This window comes from Esox lucius, chromosome 17 (genome assembly GCF_011004845.1).
Source record: "Esox lucius isolate fEsoLuc1 chromosome 17, fEsoLuc1.pri, whole genome shotgun sequence".
Taxonomy (NCBI): Eukaryota; Metazoa; Chordata; class Actinopteri; order Esociformes; family Esocidae; genus Esox; species Esox lucius.
In genome coordinates, this window is record NC_047585.1 from 38516336 (window position 1) to 38538870 (window position 22535).

General features: G+C 42.0%; 1 protein-coding gene across 7 annotated transcripts in view; it reads left to right on the forward strand.

Annotated features, from left to right (window-relative positions):
* The window catches only part of slc2a9l2 (solute carrier family 2 member 9, like 2), a 117264-nt gene extending 103129 nt beyond the window's left edge, over positions 1-14135 (forward strand). For 4 of the 7 annotated variants that reach the window (XM_034287380.1, XM_010880799.4, XM_034287381.1 and 1 more), the window contains one exon: positions 13565-14135. In XM_034287380.1, the coding sequence (XP_034143271.1) occupies positions 13565-13813 (249 nt within the window). In that variant the 3' untranslated portion in view covers positions 13814-14135. Of the gene's footprint in view, positions 1-545; positions 919-2225; positions 2572-13564 lie in introns of those variants that run through there. The other 3 variants (XR_004574654.1, XM_034287383.1, XM_034287384.1) reach the window with 3 other exon arrangements.
* Positions 14136-22535: the final 8400 nt, after the last annotated feature.

Below are 22535 nucleotides of genomic sequence, written 5' to 3' on the forward strand. Positions count from 1 at the left end.
TATTAGAACATGGTCTTTGAGCGGTCTAGGTCGGTCCAGCCTCCTAAGATACTGCCTCCGATGCGCACGGCCCTCCCGGCCCTCCCGGCCCTCCCAGCCCTCCCGGCCCTCCCAGCCCTCCCGGCGCCAGCCTGCTGCTCTTTCAGCAGGAGCTCTCGCTTCCGTCCATCCCCATGTAGGCGGTGCCTAGTGCCGAATCTGAGGAAATCTATCCCATAGCCTCACACTCTTTCTCTCGCGTCATTGAAATATGAGGCAGAAGCAGGACTCTGGCTCATAAGAACAGAGGAGTTGCCTGAGGGCAGATTAGTGAAACAAGGACAGGGCACAGAGCCATCTGTGACTGTTGAGGAGGTGGGTGTTGGGGGGGGTGTATTGCATATCTCAGCAATGTAGAGGTTTGCCAAGTCAAAGAAAATAAATGACTGAGACAAAAGGTGGAAGGAGCACAAATCCAGCTATAGTAACCAACGGGTGTGTCTGTCTGTCCCTGTGTGCCTGCATTCCAGTACAATTCCAGATTAACACTTGAGTGGTTTTGTCAGACCCGTGGCCGAGAAGATGTCGAGTTCCTGACGGCTCTGAACGAGACGCGCTGGTACCAAATGCCATGTCCAGGCTGATGTTTTAGTCCCGGATGCCAGACGGCTTGGCCCTGGTAACGTGTCTGTTCACCCTCTGAAGCATCTTGGGATCAGTGGTGAGTCACCTACACCAAGTTGTGATGCCTTTCTGTGTCCTCCTGACAACTGTCGGGGCGTTTGTGGACCAAGTTAGATGATTGGTGATGTTGACATGGAGGAATCTGAAGCCCTCAACCCTCTCCACCAAGGCCCCGTCGATGGAAATGGGGGAGTGTTCCTCCCTCCTTTTTGCCAGACCCCGCCGGAGCCGGCCAAGAAGAGCGAATGTCTCTTACTAAGTGACTGACCGACTGACTGAGTATAACTTGTTAAATAGCGCAGTGTTTAGAGAAGTGGACCTGCGAACTATAGGTGCCGAGTTCGTATCTCCTCGCAGGCGTAGCGAATTACGCATTATGAATTATTCCGTATAGACGAAAACTTTGCTGGCTAAAACCTTCATTATCTACATTATTGTAAGCCTGAAATAAAACTGTTAACGGTTATATTGTGATTTTCAAAGTACGCATCCGTGCATGCGTTTTCGGTCAGGATAGACAAACATTTGCTGGCGACAACATACATTAGTTATGTTATAGTAAGCCTTAACTGATACTGTATACAGTTATATTGCGACTGTTTCTGGCATGGAAAAGTTCATCTTCAGTCTCGCTAGCAATTGCTCAATTCTTATGATTATTCCTAGGACATTAATACATATCAGTAAACCTATAACTGGCTATTAAGCTGTTGAAACGGCCAGTGGCAAAAGCAATACAGTTCATAGACACTATGATGGAGGTAAACTTAATACGAAACATTAGTCAGTTTAACACAATCCTCAATGGAGTCTAGCGATGGCTGAAACATGTAATGCTGTGGCGTAGTGGTTAAAGACCTCTCAAGTGCCTCTCATGTGGAAGTCCTAAGTTCAAATCTATTGAGAGCAGCGACATTTACTAATTATTTCTGGTAGATTTCACGATTCTCTCATCTTTTCACTTGATGAAAAAGTTAGTTATCGTTGCCTTTATTGACTGTTATTGTATAAATGTCATTCATGAATGAAAGAAAAAATTATGTTTTGCCGTGAAAGAAAAAAAATACATTCTTATGCCATGAAATTAAATAGCTTCGGCAGACTCGCTAGCAATTGCTCAATTCTTCTGACTATTCCAGTAAGTTAGTAGATACCGGTAAAGTCTGTATAACTGTATCAATGTAATTCACAAATGGTCAATTAACTATTAAAACGGCCAGTGGCAAAAGAGGATTTGTTCAGGATAGAGACAAGAGGCTATACGGACACCCGGCAAATGTACAGCTCTGTGGTGTAGAGGTAAACGACACAGCCTTTCACGTCGACGACCTGTGTTTGAATCTCAAGACGGCAACACTTTCTATTGCGGGCCGGCTGAACTAGGCTCGCCTGGTTTCTTGTTTATGTAGTCGACTCCTTTGTCGTGCTGATGCTGAGGGAGATATTGTTGTCCTGGTGTAGCTGTCAGCAAGGTAGAGGATGAGCTTCGGGGCAATAGAATATTGAACGCTGAGCTGTAGTCGATGAACAGCCTTGTCGAACTGATGTTCCTCTTTGTTCAGGTGGATGAGGGCAGTGTGGAGTGCAGTCAAGATCCTGTCCTGTGTGGGTCCAAATTCTCCAGGTTGATGGTGGCGGGCAAGGGGACAGTACAGGTCATGACCAAAATATCCTGCTGCCTGAATAGCTTCCTTCCCCCATCCTGTGGCCTTCAGCAACCGGCCATCTGTCCCAAGGGGACATAGAAGACTACATTCAACACATAGAGCCACTGCCAAACTGTGAACTCAATAGTTTATGAACTAAATAAAGGGCTAATAATTTAAGTAGGACCATGTTTTCCTATGTTGCCAAAAACAAATATTATGTTTCATAACACGCAGCGGTTAACTTAATAAAGGTAATATATAAGGGTGGTGAGGTCTTTTGTTATTTCTTGTGTTATCACAGACGTACTTTGAGTTGAGTAACTCAAATGATTCGAGGTAACGGGTTTACACAAAAACATTTTGTTAGCTCGACTAATTACTTTTTACGGTGTATATGCTATGCCAGAATTGCTACGTCTGTAGTGTGAAAGATTCATGCATTTCTGTTATTATGAAGGACCTCTTCCCATCCCTTCTCACCCTTGGTGGACTCTTTCTGGCCTTCAGCTCTGGGTGCTTCAGAATTTTATCATGAAATGCATGCAGGATGAGTAGGCTGTAATGTTCTGTCCTCACAGTCGGGCTACATGGTGGGCAGATTCTCTGCTATCCACATTGAATTATTTTTGGGGTACTGGGGAAGGTGAAGCGCTCAGGGAGTGTTTAGTTAAAATCTTTTTCCCGAAGGCAGGGCCATCCATTTTAACCTCACGAGGGGTCCCATTATTATAAATACTGTAAGGTTCCTAATTACTATCCAGTTCTTCTCTCTTTCCCCGACCGCCTCTGACACTGACACTTCAGACTCCAGAGGAAGTAGCGGGTCGGACCCAGAGACAGAACAACGCAGGCAGACCGGAGGAGAAAGGGAGATGATGCGAAGGAGAAAAGACAGCGAACAAAAAAAAAAACAAGGGCCTCCGTAGTGATCGAGTGTGGATGACATAGTGTGACGCAGGAGCCTACACAGCCAGACCATACCGGGCAGCGTGGGGTTTGCAGACAGAGAGCCAAGGAATGAAAGGGCCAGCCTATAGACGGAGTTAGCGGGAGAGACTTGTAGAGCGAGGGAAGAGAGCGAGCGAGAGAGAGAGATAAGAGATGAGACAAGACACTGGGGGGTGGAGGAAAGGAGGACAAATTCGAGGGGAAACGTTGGCAACGGTCGCTGCCCCGAGGTAGGGAGTCACAATGACTCACCAGCCAGTCACTGGCACCTGGACCCAGCACCCAGCGACCCGCTGTCGGCCAGGATAACATCAGTCACGCCGACACTCGGTGAGCCACACCACCCCCCCCCGCGCCCCCCGTGACGGGGTCACCTCTGACAGGGTCATTCGGCCTCTTCTTTCCTCTCCTCTCCGACCTTTGGCTCATCAACTCAATCCAGCAAGTTCGCCGTGCAAGATATGACGGCCCTGAGAACAGGAGGCATCCTCAGCGTGTAATGCAGTGTGCCCCGCTCCCTCTTGGGAGAATTTCTGTTGATTATTATTAAACAAATTGTTGTAAGTAAATCGGCCCCTGTGGTGACGGAGACAAATGCTGGATTTCTATGGCAAGACACATAATTCACCAAAACCAAGTTATCACTTCTACAACCAGTTTCCTTGGAATACTATAGGACCCCCCCCCCCCCCCCCCGTCGCCCAATCAGGGATTCTGTGGGATAAATAGACCCATACAGATCCATGGCTACAATATTTGTCATCTGTTTTGCTTCAGGCTTTAGGAGATGTCAACGATTTAGAAACTCTGAAACATGGTTACGAGTGTGGCGTCGCTGAGAAACGTCAGCAGGCCTGTCAGGAGGATGCCGTCTAGTCTCTGAGATGTTTGGCTGCTCCACTCTTATGAAGAGCTGACTCACTGGCCTACTGTGACAAAAGCAGAATATGAATCCCTAAATATCCATTCATGTCAGCCAATTCAAAGAACAATAGCAATGCAATGTGTCAGGCAGGAAGATACATTTAATTACTAATTTAATTCAATCAGAGCACATTTCCACGACTCAGAGAGGTTTTGAGATTTGTTGGCTGCCGACCAATGGAAACAACTGAATATTGTTCTAATATTCTCCTGCATTTATGTCACACTCACTTGCCAATGCTGCCATGCTTCATAACTATCTGTTCAGCATTTGTTTTGTATGCAAGTGGAGGCCATTTTGTCCAATCTACCACTGACCTCAGTTCACTCTTGCTCAGTTGGATCCCAATATCTGGAATTCACAGCATTGATACAATGGAGATCTTATTTTCTGGAAACAATGGCACAACCACTGTAGCTTAGATGCTTTTCATGGATAATGGGATGTGTGTGTTAATGTATGCAAAGACTTTGATTCTTTGTTGTCTTCAAAAAAATCACATTTAGAAAAGTTGATGTGCTTGTGATAAAGCCTTTAAATATCACGTAATGTTTTAGGCAGAGGAGATCATTTGTAGGACGCTATACTTGCTGAATTCGACAGTAGCAAGGACTGGATAATGATGATTGACATAAAGCGCCAAGACTTGAGACTTAAGCCCCTTAGAGACTAAGACGTGTATTCATATATGAATTATTCCCTCACTGCGGAAGTATACGATTTGTAAGGCCTATGGAGAAAATCCAAGATGTCGCGCCGCCACAGACAGTCCCATCGCCGTAGCATTTTAAACATGCGTCATGTGTCTTAATGGGTGTTACAAAGTCTCACACCACCAGTCGGCTTAGCAGGCGGCTTCCACTCTCTAATGTGTTTATTTCCATAGTGAGAGAATTTCCCAAACGTTCTTCGACAAACCCATTGACGAACTGTACCACATAGCACTGCGGGAAACACACCGGGCCAGGTGGAAATGCTGTGTAGCAGGCCCACCTCCCATGCTTTAGTCTTGTATATTCCACACTGGTCTCCTGCTATGCGAATGCGTATTGCAGCAAAGGGAAGGCTCATTGACTCTAAATTGGTATTACTTCCGTCTCTCCCAAAGCTCATTACGGAGGAGGGTAATAGAGTGGTTTCAGCTTTGCGCGACACCTAAAAAGGGCACACTTACCTTTTCTCAAAAAACAGTTTTGCCTCTAATCCTCCCAAGGATGGGCCATTCAGTGTGCAGTATATGCGGGAGGGGGTTTTGTGATGATCCTGAGGTGCCTTCAATAGACTATACCAAATCAATGCATTCTCAAAATGAGAAATGAATGTGGGACGTGATGATATTTCTTCTGGTGTGTGATCGTTTATGTTGTCTTTCATCAAACTATGTTTGGTGTTTGCGTTGTGCTCTGGACCCGTACGCTGTACAACCTTTTGGAAATGTCCTTGTTGTCCATGAAAACATACATTAAATGAGTTTGAATAGGAAATAAATGAAAAGGAAATATAGTCATTGACAAGTTTAGAAATAATTATTTTTTATTGAAATAATTTAATGTCAAAGAATCCTCAATTTGCAGCAATTACAGTCTTACAGATCTTTGGCATTCTAGTTTTCAGTTTGTTGGGCTTATCTGAAGAGATTTCACTCCATGAAACCTGAAGCACCTCCCAGAAGTTGGATTTGCTTGATGGGAACTTCTTACGTACATGGTCAAGCTGCTCCCACAACATCTCAATAAGGTTGAGATCTGGCAACTGTGTTGGTCACTCCATTATAGACAGAATAACAGCTGACTGCTTCTTACCTAAATAGTTCTTGCATAGTTTGGAGTTGTGTTGTGGTCATTGTCCTGATGTAAGAGGAAATTTGCTCCAATTAAACGCTGTCCACAGGGTATGGCATTGCAAAATGGAGTGATAGACTTCCTTCTTCAATATGCCTTTTACCCTGTACAAATATCCCACTTTACCACCACCAAAGCACCCCCAGACCATCACATTGTCTCCACCATGCTTGACAGATACTCCAGCATCTTTTCATTTGATCTAAGAATGTTCTTTGTGATTCGATCACCTCAAACTTTGATTTGCCTGTCCATAATACTTTTTTCCAATCTTCCTCTGTCCAGTGTTTGAGTTCTTTTGCCCATCTTAATATTTTATTTTTATTGGTAAGTCCGAGATTTTGTCATCGCAACTGTACCTATAAGGCCATCCTGGAGTCACCTCTTCACTGTTGACGTTTTAAAATAGAACATCGCACATCACATTAGGGCAAAAAAAATTTGTAACCAGTAATTTAGTAATTTCAGTAATATTTAATAAAAGTTACAATTCTAAAAAACATTTGTTTGACTGCTTCTCTGTCAATGTTAATGTAAATAAGTTAATACAAGTCTTGATAGAAAGCCAAATTTAAAATTTCAAAGTTTCGGAATGCTCCGGGTGCCTTCGTAGAAAATATTCAGACCCTTCTTTTAGCCATCTATTTGTTCCAATTTATTGAAAATGAACAATATGTCATGTACATAACTATTTAGACACTTTATTATTAAGCACATTTTCAACTCCTCCAACAAGAGTAACTCCCGAAGAGAATTAAAATCAGTCACCTTACTAGTAGTGAACCATTTGTCAAACAGATTTCCCTTGTCTCTAGCAAACTCTAGCAAGTCTGGGTAGATTACTTTTTATGAGACCTACATTTCTGTCGATATGCCTCAGGAACAAGCTCATAGGCACGAAGAAATGTAATTCAAACTGTCTTGAAGAGGTAGCGCTGACAAAACCTCTTGGGCTTTGCCTGTAAATTTACACTGGAGCAGTAAGCACTATATCTCTTCAGGTCATTTCAATGCTACCGCTATATGCTCAAACACACTAAAACACGAGCCAACCTCTGACTCTCTGAACACTGGTACCAAGGTGATCTGTCTGCTAATATCAGAAGTAGTAGAAGACCCGGCTGGTGAGGATGGCTCACTAGCAGGCAATGCACGAGCAGAGGCTAACCTTGCTGTCTCTGCCTCCAGTTCTATCTTACGCAATTCTTGATTAAGCTTACGCATCTCCAGTTCTTGATCAAGTCTGTGTATCCTGCTCTGCCTCCAGTTTACGTGACTCCTGTTCTGCCTCCAGTGTACGCGACTCCAACTGGAGAGTTTCTCGCCTGATCTGTGCTCTCTCTTCCACCTCCACTTGGAGCCGTGTCGAACGGACATGCCTTCTGGTGTCACTGTCTGACGGCGGGGAGAGTAGGTTAAAACGGGGCAGCTTGGCTGGAGACTTGGCCTCGCCCTCGTCTTCAAATATGGATGGGCTTACAGGAGCAGTCCTCCCATGTGGGGTTAGCCAAAAAGGCATCCAAATCAAAAGTAGCCATCGTAAGCCAGCAGCACGAGCCAAGAAATACCGAACACTACACCAGCCGATCACACAACTGCACAGCTGCACAGTTCAACACTGAACTAGACACTTAAAAGTCACATGAGTGGCATGGGTATCAATGAGATATCCCGGACGAGCCCCCACGTTATGTTATGAACCCTGTGGCTCTAGCAGTCTAGGGTGTGCAAAGTGGTGTAATGTGCATGAACAGTGAGAACAAACGACACCGACAACCAAAGCTACCGTCAAACATAAAACGTTTATTATAAATACACAGTAAAGGGGTTAGGAGAAGGGGGGCTGAGCTGGACCCAAGAATAATATAGTCCAAACACCCCTAAACTGAACTTGCCTGCCTCAAGAACCACTTAGCTCACTACTGACCAATACAAAAATACAGTGGGTGGCCCACTCAGTTCTAACTAGTGTTTTTCGCCAAAGTTTTCCTACGGGTTGTGTATGCCCAAGGGTGACTTGCTAAAAAAAAATCTAAATACTTTTCCCAGGGACACAGGGACAAACAAAACCACAGGTCAAACAAGGACTAAACAGCAAATAATTGACTAGACAACACCAAACAAAACACCACAGCAATGCATACTCACATGAAACAGGACAAAGTGAGATGTACTAAACTAAGTGATGTATGAATGAACAAAGTGTCTGTCTATCAAAAAGCATATGTATCTCAAGCGTGTCTATGTCCACGTGTGGTAAAGCATAAGAGTCTCTCTGGGAGAACCGACTGAATGGGTTTTTAAACTAGGGATCTGTGATGTGATTGGGTAATGGAAAAAGGAACAGGTGGTGCAATTAGGAGAGGTGTCCACTTATTGGTCCACCTCAGCAGTCAGGCAGTGCACTCATGACTGCCAGGTGGGAAACACCAACGAGCGCAATCAGGAACATAAAGGACAGCTGGGGTAACGCAGGAAGTGGAAAAACACAAATGCACACACAGGCTACCTACATGCATAACAGCATGTCTGAGCAACAATCAAGCCACAAAGTCCAAGGAACTCTCTGTAGACCTCCAAGATATAATTATCAAGGCATAGCTCTGGGGAAGGTTATATAAAAATTGCTAAAAATCATTGACATTTCACTGGAGGACAATGGGGTCTGTCATTATGAAATAGAACAAGTGTAGAACAACCTCCATCAGGCCAACCTAACTAACCAGCCAAAGAGAGAGGGGGGGGGTGACCATGAACCCAAAGGCCACTTCTGAGTTTCACTGCAATGATGGGAGTGCCTTCCAGGACAACAGTCTAAGCAGCGCTCCATCAATCAGGTCTTTATGGTAGGGTGGCTATGGGGAAACCACAGAGTAAAAGGCATACTTGTATGACATGCTGCCTGAAGGAGTCTGAGAGCATGAGGTAAACATCTAATGAGACCAAAATCTAACGATTAGACTTGAATGCAAAGCTCCATCTGGCTGGAAACAAGGCACCCCTTATCACCTGGATAATACCATCCTGGCAGTCTAATTCATATGAAATATTAAGTCAGATTAAGTAAGGTTAGGGTAAAGACCGACCGTTGGAGGCAGTGGTGAGCGCAGTAAGAGAAATAGATTTTTGGTAAGGCGTGGTGGATGGGTGGAAGCATCCCTGTCTTTCACTCCAATGGTTGTAATTTCAAATCCCCCCAGTGGAGATTTTTTTTCTGAACCATAACCCAAACCTTAACCCCAGTACTGTGATACATAACTTTAACCAACCATTTTTCATTTTATGATATTAACCCATGTGTTTTGATACCTTAAATGCATTGGTAAGGTATTGTTGCTACCTTGGTAAGGCCATTACTTGTCCCATCAAAATGGGATGTTCCCTTTTAATTTTTCCCCTTCAAAGATTTCAGTTTGTTTTTCAATTTAATTGTTCACATTATAAGTCACATTAAAAGAGGGAACAGTTCTGACATGATTTATCTTAGTCTCATTTTTTTACATCACTAAAACCTGGCATTTTCACAGGGGTGTGTAGACTTCTTATATCCACTGTATAATACGTTTTGTTAGCGCATTGTAATGTATGCTACTGTAACATATTCAAATGAAATCGGGTGCCACTGATTTATGTATAATATATTTTGTATTCCTGAGACCACATTTGGAAGACTTTTTTATTTTATAAGAATTGGCACATTTCTAAAACAATGTAGTGTAGATTGATGGCAATATTATTTAATAAATTATAAATGTATATAACTAATATAAATACAACAAAATGTGGAGAAATTGAAGGGGTCTGAATACTTTCCTAAGGAATTGTACATACTATTCAAACCCCCTGACCAATTCTCTCATTTCACTGATTTACATGGGTACATTGAGTACATTGTTTGCGTCGGGTAGTTAGCCTTTTTCAGACCAGTAGTTCCTGTATCCCAGCTAGCCTGTGGACGAGAAGCTGTATCCCAGCTAGCCTGTGGACAGGGAGCTGTATCCCATCTAGCCTGTGGACAGGGAGCTGTATCCCAGCTAGCCTGTGGATGGGGAGCTGTATCCCGTGTTATAAATCTCTTTATTGCAGGATCAAAGATGTAACATTTTACAGAAAGTAAAACAGTTCTCCACTTTCATTTTATCTTAAACAACTAAAATCTCACCCCCCCCCCCCCAATAAAAAAAACAAAAAAACAACATAAATAAAATTTAAAAAACATTAATATTTAACAGCATTCTGGGAGAACAGCTTTTTCTTTTCTTTTTTTTTTCTTGCCTTTGCCTCATCCTGTTTTTTACACAGTTCTTCAAAAAAAAAGTTAAGGATCTACACATTAAAAAACAAGCACAGACCTGTATACCCACATTTTCACAATTATTGATCAGGCTACTCAAGTTCCTACACCATCAAGGTATTTGACCACTGATTTGATTAAACACATATATATAAAAAAAAAAACAAGGAAACAGAGAGAGAAAAATAAAATAAATAAAAATAAGTAGCATATAAAATACAAATGTGTCTCATAATTCAGGCAATACTTTAAGATTCTCAAACTATGTCATAAAGTAACATTTCTGGACTGACCCTTTCAACGTGAATTTAACTTTAAGTTTAAGAAAAAATAAAACATCCGTTAACCGTTCGGCCACCGCTGGTGGAGTAGCGGATGTCCAAACGAATAAGATTCTACGACGGGCCAGAAGTGATGTAAAAGCAATGATGTCCGATTGGTCCCGGGTTAAAGTTAAGCTCTCATTTGGAATACCAAATATTGCAATCAGCGGACAGGGCATAAGTAGAATTTTTGTGACTTCGGATAAAGTTTGAAAAACAGATGACCAGTATTGGGGAGCTGTATCCCAGCTAGCCTGTGGACGGGGGGGCAATATCCCAGCTAGCCTGTGGACGGGGAGCTGTATCCCAGCTAGCCATGTGGACGGGGAGCTGTATCCCAGCTAGCCTGTGGACGGGGAGATGTATCCCAGATAGCCTGTGGACGGGGAGCTGTATCCCAGCTAGCCTGTGGACGGGGAGCTGTATCCCAGCTAGCCTGTGGACGGGGAGCTGTATCCCAGCTAGCCTGTGGATGGGGAGCTGTATCCCAGCTAGCCTGTGGACGGGGAGCTGTATCCCAGCTAGCCACGTCCGAAGTACGTGTGGCAGGACTAAGAACTGTACCAGCATGAAAGCGTATGTACCAATGAATCACTCTCACACTGTATGTAGTGTGTATAACGTCTATGTAAAAAAAATCTATTACACATTAAAGTGACGTAGAATAATCCATCTAATTGTCCGTGTCAAACTGTCTTTTTTAATGCATTGAACGGTGTTATTTCATGTGTATCTTTGTTGACATGCAAGGACCGCAAGGATATTTGCTGGCCCCATTTAGTTACATATAGCTCCTTTAAGAGTACGAGCACGGTCGGCCCACATTCAGTCTCCCTGTTAACTGGGACAAGCCATTGCCCCCCACGATGCATTGACCGTGACGTATTACAAATAACCTCCAGAAGGCCAGTCCCATCATGGCTCTGGGGACACTTTTACCTTCTCGTCAGATTTATCTGCCTTTCATCTTCTCCATTATGAACATTTAATTATCCTCCTGTCCCGTTCCACACAATTCAGATTTCTGCTGCCGAGGATAAATCTCTCTAGCTCTGTGTGTGTGTGTGTGTGTGTGTGTGTGTGTTTGCGTGTGCATGTGTGGGTCTCGTGTATCTCACATGATCAGAGCAATTCCTTTTCAGTGCCTGGTTTGTGGGCTTGATTCCCACGGGTGCCAGTATGAAATACTATGAACATGCTACTGTTATAAGTTGCTTTGGGTGAGAGCATCTGCCAAATGACTTAAATGTAAAAGAAAGGTGTGCTGTATATACTAAAATTACATATCTATATGAAATGTAAAATGTGTGAGCCACTGGGGCCGATTCTAGGCATTAGTGACATAAGCGGTCGCTTAGGGCCTCCAACCACTAGGGGGCCCCCAACCGCTAGGGGCCTTCGACCACTAGGGACCCCAATCGACATGGGAGACGGGAACCCATATCAAATTCTGCTTAAGGCCCCCATAAGGCTAGATCCGACACTGGTGGGGCAAGACGCACTGAGCCCCAGTAGTCACTAGAGACCCTAAAACATACTCCCTGGAATAAAAGCAACCTCCTCTCAATTGTCATTAGGTTGATGAAAACAATCAGATCAATGAAAAGGAAGGGATTTTTTTTAAGGATATTAATTTGTTACAAGCTTGAGTCATCTGTCGGTGTTTCACAAAACTCATAGGACTAAGGGATATTTCCAAATCGAGTATCTGGGTCAGGCTTCCAAATACAGCTCGTTTATCCTCTTATGAAATATTCGAAAGAGGAAAAACCCTGTGAAACGGTAAGAACACAAATCCTTTGTGAACTGGAAGCACTACTGGAGGTCAGCGTTTTATAGAAGGTCAGCGTTGTATAGAATCAGACCAGACTGTGTTTGGTTATAGGTGAAAAAATATTAGACTGTACAGAGACTTTTAGGTGCATATCGTTATGAACAACAATTTTAAAAATGCTGTTTATTGTCAGTCAATTTTCCCAAGCAGTCCCTCTCTGGTAATCTGCCTGACCCAGGCTTAAAATCCCATATCGAAACAAATGATTGACAGTGCAGAGTTATATTTCACTTAGCCATTTAATCTACATTCAGTCAAAAGATCCTTTCTCCAGACTGCTGTATGAAGACCACAGAACTCACAATAGTAAAATGCCTGAAAGGCTGTGGCTCTTCGCACTCGGCTGCCTGTGTTTCTGTTTTACTGATGGTGAAGCTCCCTACCTGGGAGACTTTGTGACACGTGTCTGACTTACCACTCATTTAGGATGCTCTTTGGGCTCCCTGGAGTTGGTTGGTGTGTGTGCGTGAGAGTCCCTGTGTGTGTGTGTGTGTGTGTGTGTGTGTGTGTGTGTCTTACTACCTATCCATGCTGGGAATTGAGCTGCACTGGTCAATGGAATGGAAAGAGCACCTAAGGAAAAGGGGGCTTTTACTGCTTGTCACAACGTCACACCATCAGTCTGACACAGATGGCTATCTGTCTGTGTAGACCCCCCAGGTCAGGGTGACAGCTCTGTGAAGCCTTTCTCTCTGTGAGAGGGAAGGAGAGCTGGTAATGGAGCTGTTTTGAAATATTCTTGCAAATTCTGGCAGGTGCGACATTTGTTGTTACTGACGTCTGTACGCGAACAGGAAGATGCTTGCCTCGCTGTCATATTGCAGTGGAGATTAAAAGTTTAAATTGTTGGTTTCGAATAACTGGGAAACCTGCATTAGCGTAATGACGTTGTTGTGGATGTTGGTTAGAAAATAGTTCCGCTACGTACGTCATATGTACCATGTTATTCAAAACCTTGACTAATGACTTCAACATTGCAACTTCGTTTGTGTTGATGCCCCCATTATGCGTGGTGGTGTCATATTGCTGAGGGTTATTTAATGTTATGTAACTAAAACATGTTTGGTGTGTTTGTGTGTCTTTACAGGAGGCCTTGCAGACCAATGCTTTCTTGGTGTTCATGGTGGTGTGTGTGCTGGGAGCGGTGTACCTCCATTTCATTCTGCCAGAAACAAAAAACAGGACATTTCTGGACATTAGCCAGAGTTTTGCCAAAATTAACAAGGTCCCTTTGCCTGACAAAGAGATGGAGAATGTACTTGCAGTCAAGCCTAGGTCAAAACAAGTGGAAGCAAACGGAAAAGTACTTCACTTTGAGGTGGAGAGTTCATTTTAAATCAAAGAGAAGCTGCTAGGCACTTACTGTTCACATGCTTTACTGTTGTACATACTGGTTTTTGTGTCACTGAAGTGTAATCAAAATTTGGTATTATTGCTGAATGTTGGTAATAGCTATTTTATGAAATATTTTGTTTGTTTTGAATCTTGTGCATGTATGGCCCCTTGAATACTGCGTATGTCCTCAATGATACAAATACTGTCAGTTAAATGGAGACCAGCTTTATACAATGTATTTTTGTAAATAAAAAAGGACTAGACCAACTTTATAACAGGATTAAATTGTTAATGGAGTAAAGTATGGGTTAAAATACATTAAACCAAACGTGCGAGAATGAGTCATTTTATATGGAAAGCAGATTGGATGTTGTCCATGTCTAAAGAGATTTTGGACACACAGGAGGGGTGAAATCTGAGTGGGACACACCTGGATCCCTGGGCCGACATATTGGGTAGGATTTAAGGGCTAATACTGGAGAGGAAATACATTTTACATCCCTGACCGAGAGAGGACAGTGGGACTTGAGGGCTCAGACAAACTGACAGGTACACAGGAGTTTTTTTTGGACCTTTGCCTAATCTAAAACAGCTCCTCAGCTCCCCACCAGATGGTACCTATTTAGGTAGGAATACCTGATCTGAATGGACAAAGAACAATGACCAGTGAGGAACTGGGGACTGTCACGACACAGCCTGCCTGTGAGTGAGATAGGCTCTACATGTTGACAAAATCATTGCTCTGGGACCCAGGGCTAGGCAGAGGACACTCTGAGACGGCGTCCAGCAGGCCAGCTTCCATGGCGCAACATTTCCAAATGCTGAGGAAAAACAGCCGGAACTTGAACCTAGCTTTCAATTCTGATCAGGCTCAATTAAACAGACTACACAGGTTTTTTTTTTTACACTGGTGTAGAGGCTCCATTTCAGAGCGTCTGTTGTAATGAAGGACTAGAAAACACCGGATGAGATGTTTTCTGTATCTGTGAATACCGTACATTGACCAACAGCTGAAGGCTATAAACACTGTCTATATTAACAGGATGTAGAAAAATGCAGTTTGGGAAATATGAACAGTTTTGCCCAGTCTGTCATTTTTGTCCAGAACAGGAATTCGGCTTTACTGACCGTGTCTCCACCTCAAAGAGGTGGAGATACAAGCAGGGAAATACCTTGTAGTTAATTACAAATCAAATAGCTATGGATGTGCACTGAATTAACTACAATACTTTCTGTCTGTCTTCAGCTTGGGAACATTTGATCTGCCAAAATAGTACTCTATCCAGTATGTAACAATGGAATGGGCTTTCTCTAATTGTTGAAGGAAAAAAAGCTAATGCTTTCCGTTCTCAAGTTGATTTAAGCCTAGCACGGGAACATACATTTATGGTTACAGAGGACTGGACACAGCAGCTGTCTGGTGAATCCTGCATGGGAGAATTTAATTTTCTACACTTTATTCAACATAGTGAATAAAGTCTGCTACTCAAGTGTTCATTAATTTATTACAATCATTATAAAAAATTCAAAAATCTCCCTCACCCAGCTTTGTCATATCCAATTGTATCTACGGCCCTTTCTTATCGAAACTACTCTAAATTATCTCAGATACACCTCTCTCACCAGAACAAACCTAGCATCTTCCATTGGGCTTCCAAGCCATTCATCAGCTCGCGGCTCAGTCAAACCTCAGACCTATACTGAGGTGTTCTGTTTGGTTCTATGAAAGACTGTCTTAAGCCGCCGTGTCATGGAGGCATGTGACATTACTCTTGGATCTAAAAACCAACGAAGGAGACGTTGTTCGTAAGTGAATAATAAAAAAACCTGCATCAAGTCCAGCAAAGGCATTTGATAATGAAACACACATACAGAAATGTTATCATTTAAAATAATTAAGGATAACTAGTATGGTTAGAAACCCCAGATTCCTCCTTAAGGGTACCATGACAATATGTGAACTTGAATCTGGAGTGATGGCAGTAAATGTATCATATTTCATACATTGACTGTCTCCCTTAGGGAAGAGCTGACCTCAACCAGATTAATGAAATCCACTACAGTACAGACAAAAGCATGAAAATGAAGGACATTTGCCCCCATGTCCTCCGACCTTCACAACAAACTCAAAACTCCCAGTCACCTGTGTTCGAGTCAAAACAACAAAATGTTCCCGTTGCTCTACCAGCTGTAGGTGGACTGAGTTTGGATTGGACTGATCGAAGACCAACACCATAGACTACATTTTTCACAATGAAATACTCTCATAACTAACAACATTATATGAGAGTATTCCCAAGGCAATACTTGAGATATTGGAATTTGACATCAAACTCGACTGATTTGTCTTGAGGCCTGTTCTATTGGCAGCAACATTAAGAATTCAACCAGCCCCTGAAGCTCTCCAAACCATAAAGTAGGAGTACTTAAAGACCCTAGAGAGCTGCCATGAATGAGAATAGGTGTTTGTGTTTTGCATGCACGTGTGTATGTGGAACCCTCTACCATTGCGGAGCATATCAGAGCAAAAAAAGTATGAAATTATGCATTTCTGTTTCAATTAGAACTCCTGTACTCCTGTAATCTCCCCAGTGGCTCTGTCAGCATAGTATGGCTATCAAATGTGTTCCCGTCCCTATTGTAAAATGTTAACATAGCAGTAGAGGAGATTTTTGTAATCCTCTATCTAATCTCGATCTGCCCTATCTGCCCAGTGTTTCTCACTTGCAATCCACCGTGCTGCAGCTCCGACAGCGTCAATGAAACCTGAAGGACCGGCTGGATCAGTGCAGTTGATTAGTGAGCAGAGTGAAAACCATTTCTCCGTGCCAACCTAGAGTGCTTCGGAAATGCAGAAGGAATAGCCCCAGGTGTGGGCTATTCCTTCATTATTTCTTCATCAATTAAGCAGGTAAAAGGTCTGGAGTTGATTCCAGGTGTGGCATTCGCATTTGGAAGCTGTTGCTGTGAACCCACAACATGCGGTCAAAGAAGCTCTCAATGCAAGTGAAACAGGCCATCTTTAGGCTGCAAAAAAAATCCATCAGAGAGTAGCAGGAACACTAGGAGTGGCCAAATCAACAGTTTGGTACATTCTGAGAATAAAAATAATGCACTGGTGAGCTCTGCAACACAAAAAGGCCTGGACGTCCACGGAAGACAACAGTGGTGGGTGATCGTAGGATCTTTTCCATGGTAAAGAAAGACCGCTTCACAACAACCAGCCAAGTGAAAAACACTCTACAGGAGGTAGGCATATCATTACAAAAGTCTACCATAAAGAGACGACTTCACAAGAGAAAATACTGAGGGTTCACCACAAGTTGCAAACCATTCATAAGCCTCAAGAATAGAAAGGCCAGAATAGACTTCCCAAAAAAACATCTAAAAAACTATTCCAGTTCTGGAACAGCATTCTTTGGACAGATGAAACTAAGATCAACCTGTAACAGAATGATGGGAAGAAAAAAGTATGGAGAAGACTTGGGTCATGATCCTAGGCATACCATATCATCTGTAAAACACAGTGGAGGCAGTGTGATTGCTGGGGCATGCATGGCATCCAATGGCACTGGGTCACTTGTGTTTATTGATGATGTGACAAAAGACAGAAGCAGCTGGATGCATTCTGAAGTGTATAGGGATACACTGTCTGTCCAGATTCAGACAAATTTTGTGAGGTTGATTGGACGGCGCTTTACTTTACAGATTCACTTTACGGACAATGACCCAAAACATACTGCCAAAGCAAACCAGGAGTTTTATAAGGCGAAGAAGTGGAATATTCTGCAAAGGCAGAGTAAATCACCTGATCTCAACCCATCGAGTATACATTTCACTTGCTGAAGACAACTTAAGGCAGAAAAAACCACAAACAAACAACAACTGAAGACAGCAGCAGTAAAGGCCTGGCAAAGCATCATGAAGGAGGAAACCAAGAGTTTGGTGATGTCCCTAAAAGTATTGAAAACATTTAGGGAAGAGCTGAACTCAACCCGACTAATGAAATCCACTATAGTACAGACAAATGCATGAAAATGAAGGACATTTGCCCCCATGGGGAGACAGTCAATGTATGAAATATGATACATTTACTGCCATCACTCCAGATTCAAGTTCACATCTTTTCATGGTACCCTTCAGAACAAACTCAAAACTCCCATTTTATTTATGATTGTGTTAATTCGTCCAATTACATTTGAGGCCCTGAAATAAGAGGACTGTGTATGAAAATGGTTGCAATTCCTAAACATTTCATACAATATTTTTGTTCAACACCTTGTATTAAAGTTTCAAGTCTGCACAATTCAAATCCCCATTGACACCTGGTCAGGGAGGTTCAGGACATTTTTAGGACAACTGAGATTTTGAGGACCATAACTATTTAAGGAGGAGTCAGTTATTTGTTTTCTAATGGTGATGATCTTTTCATCAAAGTGGTTCATGTATTCATTACAACTAAAGTGAAGACCCACTTCACTTGCTAAGCAATTGCTTTTTTGTTAACTTTGCAACTGAATCAAAGATACATTTTGGATTGTTTTTGTTCACCTCAATCCGGTTGGAGAAATAAGCTGATCGAGCAGACGTGAGTGATTTTCGGTATTGTAGTGTACTGTCTGTTCAGGCTGCAGGAGCTGTGCCGGGGGGCTAACAAAACTATCGTTTCTTCCTGGTGGCACTGACGCAGTTTTTTCTATATCTACACTAGCATAATCCTTGCCTGACATTTGCGTCAGAAGCCGAGCCTCTAACTCTGCTATCTTTAACTGAAGACGAACGTTCTCCCCCGTGTTGTTGCTACAACAATTACAGTGATAAGGCATTGTAATGATACTTAGCCTCGGGTGTTCAGGGGTGAATAGTTCCGTTAATTATGTCCAAAAAGAGTCCCGGTGTAGTAAAGTTGGGTAGGAGATCAACAGATAAAAATATTGCGTTTTAAAACTCTTAAAATAGAATTTTGACCAATTAGTTTATATAGAGTAAATTCGAAAAAGGTTTGGCAGGTAGCCAGGTAGGTAACAGCAGGCAGCGTACAGCACGTCAACAATCCCACAATACAGTTTGTGAAAACCAATCAAAATGTCTCAATCAATATCCATGTGAGCTGTAATGGAGCCAACAGGAGCTATCTCATTTCTACCGGAACCAAACTCCTCCCGGGCGCTCATCAACTGCATGCTCTTAATGCCAACACCCCAAATAAGATGATTAACTACCGTAACACCCATGTGACTAAGCACAAACACACACACACACACACACACACACACACACACACACACACACACACACACACACACACACACACACAGCATGAACAAAGCAGCTTAATATATCAAACACCTACATGCCACCCTCACAAATTAGTTGTTTTAAAATGATTGTTGTGCATTTTACACAACATATACTTTATATTTGGGATAATTATAGAAATATCAAATAGCTCAGCCTTTTTGCTGTTTTGTTGAAGCTTAACCAAGATGTTGTTTTGGAATGATTGGTGGTGCAGCTTTTTAAATAATAATACCTCAGACCAATGACTAACCAGACCTGACTGGGGAAAATCTTTTTGAATGTTTAACATCTCGGGAATTCCAAGTCTGATTAATCCTAGAACTTTCTAGGAATGTTCTTCACCAAAAGATTACCAAATACCTGATTTAACCATGTTTCTTAAAAACACCATTGACATTACTGTGTCATTCAGTAGAGTGTATTTTAGGTAGTGCAATTTGGTAATTTATATGTTTGAGGTAAATAGCTCTTTTGACAATAAAATTTAATTCAAGCAGAAATAATTCCTTTTGTAACAGGTGTAAGGGAAGCTTGTGCAACAAAAGTGGCAAGTTAATGCAATTAAAACAATATATTATATGGGTACTGTTTATAAATCTGTTGCAAGGTGATGTAATAATTACAAATCAGATTTCTGGAATTATCCTTGGAGTCTTTATTGAAGAGCATTCCTTTTAATGTTACAGGTGAACACAGAAGTGACTCTTCGTGGAACATCTCCTATAGTGCTGCTCAACATCCCTAAATATTGATAAGGATTTTCTTTTTCATAACCAACACTTGATTTCCTTTTGAAAATAATATGTGTGTGAGTAATAAACAGCTAAGTTAATTTTTGGAATAGGTCTTATATTTTTTCAGCTTCCTGAAACATGTTCAGAATGACAATAGAGTTTCAAAGCACATCAGCACTGAACAGCGCCTGAAGCAAGTACAAGATAGGATCAGACAATAATAGTAAGATCTAATGTCCTCAATGACAGGATAGAATCAGACTATAATAGTACGAACTAATATCCACAAGTACAGGATAGAATCAGACTATAATAGTAGGAACTAATGTCCTCAAGTACAGGATAGAATCAGACTATAATAGTAGGAACTAATGTCCTCAAGTACAGGATAGAATCAGACTATAATAGTACGAACTAATATCCACAAGTACAGGATAGAATCAGACTATAATAGTAGGAACTGATGTCCTCAATGGGAACATTTCCTCAGAGACAAAGTATTGCTTGAACAAAATACAAACTGTATACACACTGTAAATGGAGTTGTAGTTAAGTCAGTATTACATTCCTAGAACTGGCACCCCTTCAGAAAGACTTGGTAAAAGATGGAAAAGCAAGTATTGCTAGATGTATTCCTGACATCCCTGTGACAGGCTTGGCAGTAAGATGTCCTATCGTCTGAGCTGAACTTGCTTTTGTTATGGAGACGAGAGCTACTATCGTCTTCAAATAAAGATTGATGAAGAGAGTTGCATTGCAACAGTTTTCTAAAGTTGAATGACAGCTGTTTGAGCTTTAAAGATTCACTTGCTGATGTATTTATTATCAAGTGCTGTTTGATCACTGGAATTGATTGAATAATCTTTGCTCAGCACAGATAGGGACCATGCAGTATATACTTGACTCCTTGGTACTTATTTTGTCTCGATGATGTCCTGATCTTGTCAGTTTTTACTTAAAAAATCTGATCACAATCAATGCATCTTGTAATCACTTACTCCTTTCTAAAAATGTAGGCATAATCAATACACAGACAAAAAAATGGGACAAAGGACAGATTTTAGAGCCTGGTATAAATAGGGCCTCTGTGTACTTCCTTTCGGGGTGTTTTTTTTCTTTTCCATTTTTCTGTCCTCCACAAGCTTTGATGATCTCTAACAAATCAGATAACTTTTTAGAAGTCACTTCTTCTGTCGCTGGCGCAAACCCATCTTCTACTGGGCCTGATGACACAGAACCCTTTGTTTTTTAGGGACAAAGCGTGATGCTGCATGTTGGTTTTTTTTGTGGAGTACACGTGGAAGTACTCTGAATCAGACTCCTTGCAGAGAAGGAACTAACATCCATGAGTGAAGCGTAGCTGTCGGCCAGGACCAAAGTGCTTGCCAAGCCAGGCAAGCTTGTGCCTCCAAGCTATTGACTATCTGTGGGCATACTCTTCATTATACACTGGGCAACATACCCAGCAAATCCTCGGAGGAATGCAGGGAGAGACAGAAGACGTGGGCGTACCGCTGCAGATTCCATTTAATGGGGATAGAGGGGTGTGTGCGTGTGCGCGTGTGTGTGTGTGTGTATAGTACTATATTGGTACACCAGGTACCAGTATAGTGCTATATAACAGAAAGAAAGTTACACACAATAGCAATTCTACAGGCATAGCGTAGTGCTTCTTCCGCTGGGGAATGAATGGGCGATTCTATGAAAATGATTTTGGTCAGTACGCTCTATCTAGCCACCACAGGGGCTCCTTTTGAATGGGCTGTGCTTCACAAAGATTGCCTTTCATACTTATGATTGTGTTTCCCTAAGTCCTGATTTTTTTCCTGTGGTTGTTCTCTTTTTCTGCTGCTGTGCTTATGATCTATTTTCTGTAACCAATCCTGACGTTGTCAAGAAATTGTGAGATTTATGTATATTTTTTTTATAAATGCATATTATTAATCAAATTGATGAGATGGTTTTTCTTCTTTCCCTTAGAATTCGAACTTGAAAGTAACAGAGGAAAAACTTTACAAAAGCAAGTGGTATTGCTTTGTAATGCAGGGAAATCCAGGCCTCTCTGTGATATAAGTTCTAGCTTTTCTCCAAAAGAGGCCAAGAGTGTATTTATTATTTAATAATGATGACACAGCAGGATGCAAAAAACAACTAAATGCACTGACATCCGAAAGCTAAACAGTTGGAGTAAGGCTTGTTGGATATCCGAGTTTGTCAATGTTGTGTGTGTGACTGTGGGTGAAAACGTCAGCATACTTGTGTACAGCAGCAAGTCTAATGTATTAAAACACAAGGCAGACTGGGCCATTATACTGCCCTTGAATTAATATCAGGGGACTCTCTCAGTAGAGGTAATGGAAGGCCATTACATGTAGCAGTACACGCATGTAATAAAGATCCACCTACGTGTCCACCTGAACACTGCTCCCTCTGTCCCTCAGGGTCCATTATCTAACAGGCAGTTCACCCTAATGGCAATTTGTTCTCAGGCAACTTAAGAAAGAAAAATACTTGTTGTGAGCTTCAAATCTCCTGCATCCGTTACCTGTGGATAGAATTGGATATGAGGACATTGGGAAGGGAAAGGGGGTGAAAAAATTTCAATTATTCAAAAAAGCTTTTACTGAAGAAATTCACTAGCCAAAAGAAAGTACGGGTGTGGGAATAGCATTTAAAATATTTATGTTT